The sequence below is a fragment of the Ammodytes marinus genome (genome assembly GCF_949987685.1).
Source record: "Ammodytes marinus genome assembly, chromosome: 2".
Taxonomy (NCBI): Eukaryota; Metazoa; Chordata; class Actinopteri; order Uranoscopiformes; family Ammodytidae; genus Ammodytes; species Ammodytes marinus.
Window position 1 is genome coordinate 11,981,364 of NC_137231.1, and position 14,699 is coordinate 11,996,062.

Sequence of the window (14,699 nt, forward strand, 5' to 3'; positions counted from 1 at the left end):
AACAACCACTGAATGGATTGTCATGACATTCTGTACAGATGTCCATGGTCCCCAAGGAGGATACATTCTACTATACTGACTAATTACTGATCACCTGACTTTTTCTCTAGCACCAATGTGCGGTTAACATTTTAGGGAGGTTTCTCTGCAACTGTTGGTAGGTTTGTCATGAGATTTGCTACACACATTCATAGTCCCCTCAGGGTGGTCCATTAACTGTAACAATGCCATCCTCATGTGTATATTGGACAATACCTGTGGCTCAATCCATGCAAAACTGGCATTCTTGTCAGCCTTAGCACAGCTGTGGGTTCGGTTAGCTGCTAATTAGCAAAGTTAGCACTTACACTTAACTTACGGTTAACATGATGAACACTATACCTGCTACATATCAGGATGTTGGCACATTGCGCTAAGCACAACTTGATTTATGACAGTCTTAGAGAACTGCTAGTGTTGCTGTGCCTGAAGACATGCATATTTAAAATATAAATACTGCACAAACCTATTTAAATGTCAGGAAAAGTTCATTTTTTTTCTCTTAAATACATATATTGATACTTCCCTTCCAGTTGCCAATTGACTGACTGGTAAATTTCAGGTGTAATAATTACTTTATCAAAGATAGTACAGGGACATTGCTTGTGATGCATGATGACACAAAAACAGACTCTAATCAAAAGTTTTAATTACCAAAATAAAAAGTTCAACATTCCCAAAATACAAATACCAAATATTGCAAACAATGACACCCTCTCTAAAGGAAAAGTGCACTCCGCTACTGTTGCTGTCAGCAGCAATGTTGACTGTGTGTGGGTACAGTACAGAGCTGGTTACTTCTAAATGAAAAGGGTTGGGGGAGGCAGAAAACAGGAAATTAAATTTCAAAAGGTGGGAAACAATGGGGAATAACATAACCAGTGTCCTACAAGTTCTCGTCATGCTCTGGTTCAAGATGGACAGATAGTTTAAGCAGGCCTATGCAGAATAAACATATTTCAAACCACTTCACAGGAAAAAACATACTCTGTAATAATAAACTAACCCAATTAAAGGGACATTTCAATAATCTGATATTACACAATTTCAATCAAATGGAAAAAAATATATAGATATATACATCTCATATGGATCAATATATGCAAATTTACATGAGCAAGTCATTATTTATATATAGGTTTTATACCACGGGTGTCAGTAAACTCATAGCTATATCTTTGATTATTAGTTCATTACATTACTCCTATGTGACAAAACAAACCAAAACGCATTAAGACACTTCATTCCACTCCAGACAATACACAACAAAAACATTCAGTTTCACATCCAAAGTTCACATGGAAATAAGGGACGATGGTTGGATGAGATAGCACCGTGTTTTTTTTTGTCGTTTGTCTCCGTTAAAGTGCTGAGACATGACAGAGGTGTCAGCGGAGGTTAGCTATTGCTGTAAAGACAGACTTTGTATGTCCATTCAAATGTGTAATGTATTAAATATAATAACTAATAATGGATTGATAAACTTCTTCATAAATCACTAATATCCTCCAATCACATTTTTTTTTTACTGACCTAAAGAAAGTTAGTGGCCTTCAAAAGTCCATCAGTCAGGCTCATGTTTGGATAAGTATTCAATGACTTCCTCAGCCACCATTACCGGTCATAGTTTGCATTGGGTTGTGAGCAGTGGTGCATTAACACAGTGTGAACAAAAAGCATTGTGTTAAAACAAGCTAAACAATCCACAGCCACACACTGTCCCACCCAGTGGTAGGGGAGAAAAAAGGGGTGAGAAGCATGAGGGCATGACCCATTATTTGGCACCTAGTTCATTCACCCCTCCTCCCTCTACCGTGGTGAGGTTCAGTATGTGTCCGTCTTCTGTGTAACTTAAGATATGTAGTTGCTTGTAGCAGTTGTAAAGAGAAGTGCTCTTGCTACAGTATATAGGCAGAGCTGAGGGTGAAGAGTTGTGTTTAGTAAGACTGGAACGTGGCTGAGGGCCACACATTCTTCGCTTTGAACAATTGTAACAAAAAGCCACACTGAAACTAAGGAATCAACACAAGATTATGTTTACTCAAGGAATGACTCATGAGGGGGAACAATCCTACGCTCTGTCCACTGGAGTCCAAATAAAAATAAAATAAAAAAATAAAACATTTCAAATAATATTTCAATCTGCAAACAGTGTGAGCATTTTAGGTAATACAAACATGGAACAACCCCCCCAAAAATAAGTATTTTTTTGGGATCCACAGGTTGTGAGCTGCATGGCTGATTGAAGGTATGGTGTCAGTCTGTTGCATTAGGACTTGAAGACGTGCACGGCCCTCACCACGTACTGTCTGCAGATGGGACACTCGCTCATCCTCTTGCCACACTTGGTGCAGGTGACCATGTGACCGCACTCCAGGAGAACACAGTCGATCATGGCGTCCATGCAGATCCTGCACAGGCTGTCGTCATTGAGGGTGAGCGGAACCTTCTCGCTGTCCGCTAGATAGAAACAAAAGACAGAAAGGTGACTGGGAATGTTAAAGCCTCTGGGAACCTGGTCCAAAATAGAAAAAAATCTATGTACAGTTGAGGACAGAATTATTAGACCCCCCATGAAAATGTAACTTCTTAAAAAGGTGAAGTAAGCGATTTATTTATGTTAATAAAAGTGTTAAATCGCTCTTTATTCGTACAGTGAACACTTATATAGTGTGCGCGTATCACTACTAATAACCAATCAGAAGAGACAACGCTACAAACTGGCACCCGTCTCACTGCCGGTGCACGTGCAGAGCGACAGATGTGTATGCGCCTACAATGGCGGATCAGGTAAAAATCCTTCCCAATGTCTGTTTTGATGGTTTTCATCATGTTTTATTACACTTATGGAACTGAGATGATGCTAGATAAGTGAAGACCGCAGTGCATTAATGTGGTGACGTAGGGACGAGGGAGGGGACCGCTAACTGCGGTAACTGACAGGAAGTTGGCTAAACTGACCATTCCGCTTACTGAATTATTATTTTTTGGCTGTCAAACAGAGCAACACAACTTTTCCAAACATCCTACTTTTATTTTGGATGATTAAATTATTTTAGTTTGCAAACAGAAAGAAAATTATTTCACAAAAACCAAAAACTACCGGGGTCAAAATGATTAGCCCCCTGAAACACCCACCTTTCTGTTGAGCCATAGCAAAAACCAATGATGTGCTTTAACTTTGTAATGCTCAAATGCATCTTAATAAGCTTTTACAAAATTCTGGTTAAAAAATGAATGTTCATAAATATTAAACTTAGTTAAATAACAGCTTTCTTACTGTCTAGAACATTTGAAAGGACTGTGTGGGCGTGGCCGTATCAAATGGTCTCGATGGCAACAGTCATTGTTTTTATAGAACATTCGGGCAGAGATCTGGCGTGATTGGTTAAAAACACTTTCTCGCCTCATCTAAATCAAATTTCTGTGAAGTTTATAAACTTAAATGACACCTTCTTTAATTTGGATTGATAAATATGCATACTTTTTTTCAGATGCTAATGCTTAATATCATGCAACAAACTCCCCAAATGACAAAGTTAGAAGGATTCTGTGGATTTGGGTTTACAGGGGCTTTATTAAGAAACTGCTTTTGAAAAACAGAACCAATATATCATACCCTGAGGAGGGACAAGGGGGCAGCAAAATACTCAAAACTCCAATAAAAACACCTCATATTATCCAGTGCGCTGTATCTAGGAAAGGTCTTGCTGACAATCTCCTCGAAAATGTCAATGCCTGTATTGTCTATGTGCCAAGATGTTTCTATGACAACCACACCGTCTTTATCACTGGAAGTGTGCTGGTCTTGGTAAGAGAGTGAATACTGCAGTTCCCTCAGTATAATTAGCTTCACACGTTCCAACACATGAATAGATGACTGGGGGAGGGGTGTTGATCAATGTTCCTGAAACATTTGAAAAATGTCTTATCGAATGGGAAAAATGAGAGACCCTCACAGTGAACACCACTGGACAGGGAGGACCACGTGTAGGGATTTCACAAAGAGGACAGTTGTATAACCAATGATAATGGGATCACGGTGAATGCAGATATGGTGGTTAGCTAGTGTGATGTTATGGATGGTCATGTGACCACGGCGACAGTGGCGAAGTAATTTTTAAGCCTTACCTCCAATGGCACCGTTGCAGATAGGAGGGGAAGGAGGGAAGGCCACCACTTTAAAGTGTGGGAGGAGTAAAGCAAGCAAGAGACATTTAAACATGATTCCCAGTGAGAAAAATCATTTGAATGTCCCTGTGTGTGATCAATGCGGCTCATTTTCAAATCAATGTTAGTCTAATAGCATATAATATTGTCAGAAGAAGCAGAGGCATTAGGTTTCTATTGTTAAAAAGACAGGGTGTGATGTCAGAGACAGGGGAAAAAACCGCACACAAAAGATGAGTGACAGCTTACCTGTTTTTGTTACAGTACTGCTCACATTTTCCACTGCAAGAAAAAGGAGATGGCAACTTAATAAATCAGACTATAATAGAAACAAGTCTTTATGGTTCAGTTGATACATCCTTTTATAGATATAATTCATTTCCAATTGTTTGACACAACTGCTTAACAAAATCAACCAGTAATTACTCAAGAGTCACAATGTTAATACCCACATGATTTCCGGTTCTCCTCTGTCTCTCTGTACAGTCTGCTGACGCGCTCCACCAGCTCCCACTTCTCGCAGCACCCTGAATAGTTGACAAAGTTGCGGGCCAGGATCTCTTTGAGCTGCCTGACGGAGAGGCCCTCGATGTCCCTCAAGCTGGAAATGTCCGAGAGAGACGCTCTGGCCCGCCGCCGCGTCTGAGGACTCACCTGAAGGAGCAGGATTAAAAGACATTAGTGACCAAATGAATAAAAATGGAAATTGAGATTCTCATGACAACCTCCTTACAGTTGGCTTAACAGGCAGCCTCATGCATAACAGTGAAATGGAGAAGGGCGTGGCACTCGGGGATGAAAATTGCACTCGGAATCAATTAAAACTTGAAACAGTCAGTATGAAGGTTGGATTAAAATACAGCCGATACTTCCCAGAATCCTCTGTGTGTTGGGTTTTGTGGTAAGAATGCACGTTTCACACTTTTTGAATACAATTAAGTATATTGAGTACTGCAACATCTGCTAGACACTGCACTTTCATTTGCTGCAGGGAGGGTAGAGAGCAGTTTCAGAAAAGCAGAAGAAAAAGAATGTGCCAATAAATAGGGTTTCATTTTTTCCTCCTTCAGATCCAGCCAAGAAATGCCAAGAATTAGCATCTCATTTCTAAGCCTTCAATTGGTGTCTTTGCGCTCCAAAAAGTTGCAACACACAAATGATACATGAAGCTGTGTCACCAAGTAAACTCCAGTATCGGCATAGAGCAACAGAATTGTAACGCATTGGTCAATACTTCACAATGAATGAATGATGACAGCAGGAAATGTGATCAGTCACCTCAGGGGTGTGTTCACTGGGCTCCAGGTTGAGGAGAGACACAGATGTGGCATCACCTAAATCCTGCAACACATCAGAGGCAATGACAATCACCACCAGTATGTACTACATGCACAGAGGAGGCCATTTTAACTGAGGATTAGGATTAGACACTCTTAAACCAGCACATTGATACCTAGAAAGAACAACAATGTCTCGTAACTTCCATTCATAGAAGAGCTTACTGCGGCCTAAAGCAGGCCAAGTACAAGTATTTATAGTGGATCCTGGCTGCTTGCAGCTGAGCTCCTGTTTCAAGTGCCAGTTGTGGCGCTCCTTGTTCTCTCATTTACTTTTTACAAATTGTAGTCAAGCCAGGATTAAAGGATGAAAGGATTGGGTCTATATCGGTCTATGGAGACATTTCAAGTGATACCCGTAGACTCATTTGTTGTAGCTCAACAAAGAGTCTGCTTGAAGTCACACAATGTACTATGATCTTCACAAATAACGTAAGAAAAAACGTGTGGACAGAACTGTGTCCGTCTGCGTCTGTGCCCACAGGCTGCCATTCCTGGATATCCAAATTTACAGTAGTTCATCATTTTACTTGCTGAATACGTTTTAAGAACAAATGGAGAGCCATGTGATGCCTAGTTTAAACGCTGAGATACTAACATGTTTAAAAGGTGCACTATGCAGTTCCAGGGGAGGGGGATTTGTTTATAATGTATTTGCAGAGTCTGCAGTTGGTTTACAATAAATATTTTCTCTACATGTAATTCTTACTATTGAATAATGATATCATCATATATCAAGAAGAAAACATTATCTTGGGGCCCCTGTTACATAACGTAAGACTAGAACAAGTTTGCAAGCAAAACTGTGGGCCCTGCTGATGTAAACAACGACAGTTAAACAGCAACTTTTAAGGAAGCTTTCTAACTTCAAACAGTGTTCCAGGGAGGAACCAGTTTTTTGTGAGGAAAGTTTGTTTATTCAGTAATGAAAATATACCTTAGAACATGTTCACTTTTATGGACACACCTTCATTTATTTAGTGCACCTTTGAGTAAATAACAACATGAATTTGGCTGATGGTGTACGGTCCTCACCTGGTTGGTATCAGAGCTATCACTCCTGCTGAGTGGCTCCTCTTGAGAGGCGATGAAAGCAGACAGCTCGGAGGCAGATTGCGTGGTGGAAGGTGTTGTGGTGTAGAGGGAGCGTGAGTGGAGGCTGCCTATGTCGGGGTCCTCCTCTTCCTCGATGCCTTGGTGACAGAGCACTAAGTCCACCAGGTCTTCTTTCTCCCTGCAGGTATCGGTGGGAATGTTTTGGAGCAGCAGATATTGACGCAGGTCCTTGACGCGTAGGCGCATGAGCCGCGGCCGCTGGAAGGCCGTCGCCTTCAGCAAATGACATGTGGAACAGAAGCGCAGGTTCTCCTGGAGCACGGAGCACAGAGAGCAGAAGCTCTTCTTGCAGTCATAGCAAATATGCTGCGGAAAAACAAGAGTGAAAAAAAAAGAACGAAAGATGATGAAGAGGCAATTTGGGACAGGTGGTCCATAACTTCTTCCAAAACTCCCCCTAAAAGAATATAGCATTACATATCAAATGTTTTCATTCAACACTTTAGACATTATTTAGTGACAAATTAGGAAAACAAGGATAGTGGAGACTAGATTATATTCAACAAATTACTGGAAAGCATATCAATGCCAATTGACCTTTCCTGGATCCTCCCCCTCCCCCCTTAACATCTGCTCTGCCTCTGCAGGAGGCAGCTATCTTCTTTTAAGTGACAAACATCAAACAGTAATAAATGCATGACGTGGGATTTGTGGACTGGCACGTGAAGCTCATGGTTCACACAGAATGAGAACCTGAGCCATACACGAGCATGAGTGTGTTCTCCATCTGTCTCTGCAATCAGCTAGAACAGCACAATGTTTTCGGGAGAAATTAGTAGCCTCTGGGTGTAAATTAAAACTACCTTTTTACTTCAACACAGCAGGTGATCGTTTCAGCTCTTAGGAAAACAGTAGGCAATTATGGTCTGCTCAATAAAAGTGCTTTGAAAATGTTCTTTGTAGTTGTCACGAAGATTTAAGATATGAATAATTTATAAAAAAAAAATGAATTATTGATGTCCTATGGTTATATTGACTTCATCGATTTCACTTTGAAGATTATTTGGTCTGACAAATTTTTTTTGTACAATGAAAACCTGTTACAAATGTAGACAACAACATGCACACATGCCAAACGCTGGGTGACTCCTTTCTCCACAGCCTACTAGTCTAGCACTTCTGTCTAAAATATTAATCTCATATCCCCCTCGGATTCTACACACACTTTTCCCTTCTCATTAAGTCAGTAGACAAACTAACATGCACCCGCGTAATACAGAAGAACATTTGGATACCTACCTTTCTCCTGAAGACTGAGAAAGCTTGAGCACAGGCTTTGCATACGACACTGGGACTCCCTGAGCTGGTGGGCGGGTAAGTGGAGTATCCCGCACTGGGGGCAAATCTGAAGGGTCCAGCGCCGGCCCCAAACCCTGGCTGCTGGCCTCTGACAGCCCCAGTACCCATGACTTCATTCAGCAGACCACAGCATGAAGCCCACATGGACGAGGCCCCTGCCTGACAGTCACAACATAACATAACTTTACTTCAATATTATATTCCTAGCCTCACATTAATATTGTAAACACTGACTATGTGTGTGTGTGTGTGTGTGTGTGTGTGTGTGTGTGTGTGTGTGTGTGTGTATGTGCGCATTGGTTGTTTATTTCCTTGAGACACACACGCACTTTAAATAAACATGTACATTATACATACAGCATGGATGAATGTGTATATAATGGGTGCATCTCGATCAGCATCATACATGATGCTGATCGAGATGCACCCATACATGTATGCAAATGGTTACCACAGAGACCAGTCTTTCTTTTTATACAAATGTATAGATGAGATGAAAGCCTTAACCACAGTTTTAGTTTAACACAGTAAACCCACACCGTGCACACAGCTACAACTGTCAAAACACTGCACAACAAAAGCAGACGACTCCGCTACCTGCAGTTACTTAAATTGATGATAACTAGCTGATTGTCATGTTGCAAGAAAGAAGAAACATTTACCTAAACAATGGCGTGCTTAATGTTGCTGTCAAGTCGATGTTTGGCGACAGCTACAGCCAGAGTATCTGCCTGTCGGACAGTCTTGACAATTAGCTTAGGTTAGCACAGGCTAGGTAACATAACGTCGGCTCCCCCGATCAGCCCCGATACAACAGTGGTCTGAAGCTTGCGTTTCTCAAGCTAACGTAGGAGCTAGCATCTGCGTCTAAGCAGAGCTTAATATGGAACAGAGGGTTATGTAAAGAAGACGCTACCTTCATTGCAGCTGCGGCGTATCTACTGTGAAAGGGCAGGCTGACGGAGAAACCATTGCAATACCCAGAGTCACTGGTTCAGCTTAACTGCCTGAATGCGTCTCGATGTGATGAAAGCCGAGCCCCGAGCGCTACTACTGCTACTGCTCCTGCTGCTGCTGCTACTTCTTCTGCTTATGCTGCTGCAGCCTGCACCCTAGCGACGGTGTATTGCTGCCCTCCACTGGTCAAATGTAGAATTAAGTTTACTTAACAGTGGGAATCATGATGACTGTATAAAGGGGGGAATTCAGGGGTTACTGTATTTATGTAAACTTGTTTTCCAAGTATGTGTGTGTGTGTGTGTGTGTGTGTGTGTGTGTGTGTGTGTGTGTGTGTGTGTGTGTGTGTGTGTGTGTGTGTGTGTGTGTGTGTGTGTGTGTGTGTGTGAGACTCTTGTGTATAACTCAGTATATTCAATCATTCTCAGCCTGCACATCAAAATGCTTTAAATGTACATCCAGCCGACTGCATATTGCACATATTGTAAATATTGTTCATTCGTTCATTACATTGCACATTTCAATTTAATTGATCTACTTTTTACTTTCTATTTTATTTAATATACCGTTTTTATTGTGCACCCTTTTTGCACTATTTAGTATTTAGAATGTATATAATGTAAATGTTTTTTTTATCTTTATCTTATTCTACTTTTATTATTATTGTTCCTATTACAACGTGGGTCAGAGACAAACGATTTCGATCCTTGTATGCCTGCATATTTTAAGAATTGACAATAAAGTTTGACTTGACTGTGTGTGTGTGTGTGTGTGTGTTTATGTGTGTGTGTGTGTGTGTGTGTGTGTGTGTGTGTGTGTGTGTGTGTGTGTGTGTGTGTGTGTGTGTGTGTGTGTGTGTGTGTGTAGCCTATTACAATTGGATTCCTTTACATGCTAAAAAATAAATGCAGTGGAATGGTCTAAAACAGCATTAATTTAGCGGGCAATATTATCATATGGACGGTGAATAATGACCCTTGAAAATTAAAATAAAGTTTTTTTCGGGGGGAAACTTTATTTCAACTGAGTTATTGTAACGTTGTCCCTGGCAAAACCTTACAAGGGACAACGTTACAATTAATTGTCTAATAATGGACATATTATGATATTATCGCCTATGATAGTCTAAAAATGGCACTTCCGGTCGAGCTGGCTCCCTCTCGCTGAGCGCGCCAATAACAAACGTCTCCAACCGATGACGTCACTTTGTTTTGACTTTTCAGCGGTCTACTGTGAAGGCAAGTCTGGTCCTAACCATGGAAACCAGCCCCGCTGTCAGTTTGATGATCCTGTATGAGGATGAGTCGGTGGATGTTCGTCACGGAGACGGAGCCCACTTTCAGCTGTCACCTTGTGGCTGTGAATTCACGCTGGTCAAACCCGCGGACCCCTCCGGTCATCCTCTGCAAACCACCAAGAGGGTCCGACAGAGGACACAGTTCACCATCAGCACGTACAAGGTGTGAGCAGGAAGCACGATCGAGTCCTTTGTAAATAGTCAAGGCTGTTGGTAGCCCCAGTTTATGTATTTTAAGAGGCTAAAACTGTGTTACGTTAAAGGCTTTCTGTGGTGTTGGTGGAAGCAGTGACCAGATTTTATACTGAAGTAAAAGTAGGAAGACCACAATGTGAACATACTCTGTTACAAGTTAAAGTAAGCCTATGTATTTCAATCTTGTTAAATTACATACACTATGTGGGCCTATCAACATTGAATGTACACTTAGTTTGTTTCTCTTCTGTATTATGATAGGTGTAGGCCCCACTGTATTTTAATGTATAGTGTCATTTATTTTACAGGAGTCAATGGTAGCCGCTTTGGCATTTAGGAATAAATATGCAAGTCGACCGTATCTGCCAGAGGAGCTCATCCCCTCTGACCACAAGAAGGTACCCAGAAGAACTATTAATAAAAGCCAGTAGTCCTGCTCCCTCAGTAAACGTTTTGGGATATCAAACTCAGTATTTTCTTTTGCATTTCTTCCTGAAGCCCTTTTTCAGCATGGACTCGGAGGTGAAGTGGCCTGAGTCAGAGTGGTCTCCCCGCGATGCTGAGCTGGGACCTGGAGGCGAGACCGTTGTGAGGTCAAAGGAGGGACGAGCCGTGTTGATGCTGTCGCCCTCCGGTCAAGACTTCTGTGTTCAGTTCACGTGCGGCCTCAGTCGGACTCGAGGTCAGCACGGCAGCGTCCCGGTCCGTCAGACCACTGCCAGTGACGAGACCAAAGAGATTGATCAGCAGGGAAGAGGCGGCAGAAGGAATGAGCCTTCCAGATCAAGGTCTTGCTCTCCTTTGGTCGACAGCAATACTCACCCAAAGGTAGCGCTTCTTAAGTATATTTCTGTGCTTGTTATTATCCCTTCCCTTTTTAAAGGTGTATAAACACTGGATTTCTTTCAGCGCACACACAGTGCAGACAGGTTGCGGATAGTGAGGAGATATTCACTGTTTTTATTTTTTTATTTTTAAGATCCTTTTTTGACAGAGGCAGAGATTAAATGGGGCAGAGAGGGGAATGACCCCGGCAGGATTGTAACCCAGGTCTGCTGCGCGGAGGACTGAGCGCTACACCATGCTGACTGACCGCTTTATTCACCCATTTTGACAAAAGGCCATTTGACAACAAGCACAAGATAATTGTCCAACGAAGGCTTGTGGAATTCAATATTGTACTTCTCTTCTCTTTCCTTCCCAGCCACCAGAGGAAATGTACCAGTCCACCACAGTGGTCCAGCATCACTCCTGCTGCTCTGTCGCCCCCATCTGGCGCTACCCCCTCACCTTAGCTCAGCGTCTACAGGCGGCTCGTCTCTCCCAACCTGACACTGTTGCAGCAGAGGGAGACGGAGCCAGCGATATCATCCGGGAACACGGGAGAAAAAACATGTTGGACGTGTCCACTGTAGAGAGAAGGACGTCTCACCTTCCCCAGGCGCTGCCCCTCACATGTCCATCACCTCACTGGCACAGGTGGGACCATCGACTGACTTGAGTAACAGAGATATGTAGGGCACTGTTTAATACTGCTCCTGGACTGATTACATGCCGCCTTACTTTTTTATTTAAGGTGGAACGTGAAAGACCCCCTGGCCAAAAAAGAACTTTCAGACTACGACCTTCCAACCGGGCTGGTAAAAGTGATGTGGTGTCAAGGTATCACCTACAGGTAAGGTATGCAGGTTTGTATAGGCTCAAGAGGGAATTTAAAAGCGGAGTCAGTGATTCTGGAAAAAGTTTGTTTGTCAAAATAGAATTTTTGTCAAATCCGCTACCTGTATATCTTGTGTGTGCGCTGAAAAGAAAATCCAGTGTTTATACACAGCCTAGGCTCTGTAAATGAGCATGTTGCTGGCTACGGTGGGTCCCCTTTGTTTACATACCCTTATACATAACATTTTACAGAGCCTAGGCTATGTATTACCACCGGATTATTTTCAGAGCACACATAGTACAGACAGGTAGCAGATGGTGAGTAGATATTCACTGATTTTGACAAAAAAGTGATTTTGACAATCATCCAGAATCACTGACTCCACCTTTTTTAAAAGTGTTTCTTAGTTTAAAAGATGAAGTTTTTAGTTTTTAACTTTATTTTTTAACTTAACCTGTCTTATTTAAGAAACCCTATGTAGTGATGTGTAAAACTGGGTCTGTGTGCTTTTCTGTTTGTCTGCTGTGTAGAATTCTGAGTGGGGCCGTTTCAGTTGTAGAAATTTCCCCGGGCGATGGTTCCGTCATCCGGTCTAATGGTGTCCTCAACACTTATTTTACCCATCACAAGCCGGAGCTCATGTCAGGCCAAGTAAATTCCAGTCTCTCGTCATCATGTACTGTCATACAGACTAATCCGCTACGTTTAAAGTAGCATTGGAGCTCAAATAAAATACCAGTCTGCCATCTTTGCATGACCGCACAACCGCACTAATGAATTTGTGTGTGTGTGTGTGTGTGTGTGTGTGTGTGTGTGTGTGTGTGTGTGTGTGTGTGTGTGTGTGTGTGTGTGTGTGTGTGTGTGTGTGTGTGTGTGTGTGTGTGTGTGTGTGTGTGTGTGTGTGTGTGTGTGTGTGTGTGTGTGTGTGTGTGTGTGTGTGTGTGTGTGTGTGTGTGTGTGTGTGTGTGTGTGTGTGTGTGTGTGTGTGTGTGTGTGTGTGTGCGCGCGTGCGCGTCCATGTCCATGTCCATGTCCATCTCATAGGTGAAAGAAGTAACGTACCACCTGAACAACCTTCCACCTGACGTACCCGGACAGCTGTACTCCATATGCTCCATTGTAGGTCGGGCAAGCAGGTGAGCCACTGCCTCACCACCACAGTCTGACTAACTTCAATTAAATTCAGAAAACAGTTTGTGGCTCGAAAAACATAAAAACAACATAAGACTCACATAAAATCACACAGTCATCTGTCCCTGACCATCACATCACTGTTTTCGCAGGATCCTCGCTTGCTACCTTGAGGCAAAGCAATCGCTGAATTTCCCCGCCACACCCAGCTGCTTGCAAGAGGTCGAGGAAGTAGTCCCTGCTGATAATACAACAACTGTTAACACCTGCAGTTTTTACATGGTATACAAGCGTATGTTTGTATTTAATAATGATTTGTTTTCCAGGGCAGTTGTTTCTCGACACCAGCAACGATTGAAGAAAATCTGTTCAGCTTTGTATCTGATGAGCAGCATGTGTATGTCGCACAGACAGTCGAGAGCCGGTTTGTATTGTTTTTCTGATCTCTCCTTTGGTATTCTGTTACTGAAAGCTAAATGCTCAATCTTGTAATCTTGTTAACAATCTTGTACATTGTTATATCTCTTTCTTTTCAATTTAGGTCAGATCTTGTAGCTGCAGAACTGGAGAAGATAAAGCGATTCAACTGTATCCTTAAACACTGAGATGATGGCACTATGGCTCTGTTGACATTAAAGGTGGAGTAAGCGATTCTGGATAACGTTTGTTGTCAAATCACTTTTAGCCAAAATCAGTGAATATCTCCTCACGATCCGCTACCTGTCCATACTGTGTGTGCTGGGAAAAAAAATCAGGTGTAATACACAGCCTAGGCTCTGTAAACGGGCATGTTGCAAGCTACTTAAGACCACTTTTTTTACAAACAAGTTTATAGGGTGTGATTTTTTTTTTTTCATTGCGCACACAGTATGGACAGATAGCGGATCATGAGGAGTTATTCACTGATTTTGACAACAAGTGTTCTCCATTATTGCTGGCTCCACCTTTTTAATGTGTACTGTGTAATCAGCTGGTAGTGTACGTAGTGACATCATGTATTGTTGTAATACACGGATAATATTTTGGAGGATGGTGCGGGCTCTTTAACACCCTGTGCTCAGTTCTGCTGGACAACAGCCACCTGCTGAGAAGTGAGAAAGGACGTGTGGAACTGGAAGGTATCTCTGTGGAAGAGGTGACCAGCGAAGCCCTGAATGAGAACTGCATTGCCGAAGCTCTGCAGAGAACATCCAAAGCCATACAGGACATTGATGCTCTCATCTCTTCTGCCACACTGACTTGAAAAGGTCCCTATTCAGAAAGCTATTGTGAGAGAATAACCAACCCTAATGTATGAGTTGAGTTTGCATTCCGATGCTCCAGATATAGAAAGTTTTTTTGACTGCAGAGACTGAAATAAAAATATTTTTCTATTTGTTATTGCTGGCACTTTTTTGAACTGCTGACATGAACTACCGACTCCGGCGTGACTTTATATCCAACAACATTCACACAGAAAGGGATTTCCCAGCTGCTAATTACAATCACTCTGTCTCCA

General features: G+C 42.2%; 2 protein-coding genes across 2 annotated transcripts; one reads left to right on the forward strand and one right to left on the reverse strand.

Moving 5' to 3' along the window:
• Positions 1-671: 671 nt before the first annotated feature.
• On the reverse strand, positions 672-9,009 carry rnf34a (ring finger protein 34a). The gene is made up of 7 exons (XM_080043955.1): positions 8,878-9,009; positions 7,902-8,120; positions 6,582-6,968; positions 5,488-5,550; positions 4,662-4,863; positions 4,459-4,491; positions 672-2,499 (listed from the first exon to the last, which is right to left on the reverse strand). The coding sequence occupies exons 1-7, from the start codon at positions 8,881-8,883 to the stop codon at positions 2,309-2,311; spliced, it is 1,101 nt and encodes a 366-aa protein (XP_079900081.1). The 5' UTR covers positions 8,884-9,009; the 3' UTR covers positions 672-2,308.
• Positions 9,010-10,174: 1,165 nt separating this feature from the next.
• cUnh5orf34 (chromosome Un C5orf34 homolog) lies at positions 10,175-14,444 on the forward strand (the record flags this gene model as incomplete). Its single annotated transcript, XM_080050580.1, has 11 exons — positions 10,175-10,378; positions 10,719-10,808; positions 10,909-11,238; positions 11,615-11,889; positions 11,987-12,085; positions 12,601-12,721; positions 13,115-13,206; positions 13,354-13,423; positions 13,528-13,625; positions 13,743-13,789; positions 14,263-14,444. 11 exons carry the CDS (start codon positions 10,175-10,177, stop codon positions 14,442-14,444), a joined length of 1,608 nt encoding a protein of 535 aa, XP_079906706.1.
• Positions 14,445-14,699: the final 255 nt, after the last annotated feature.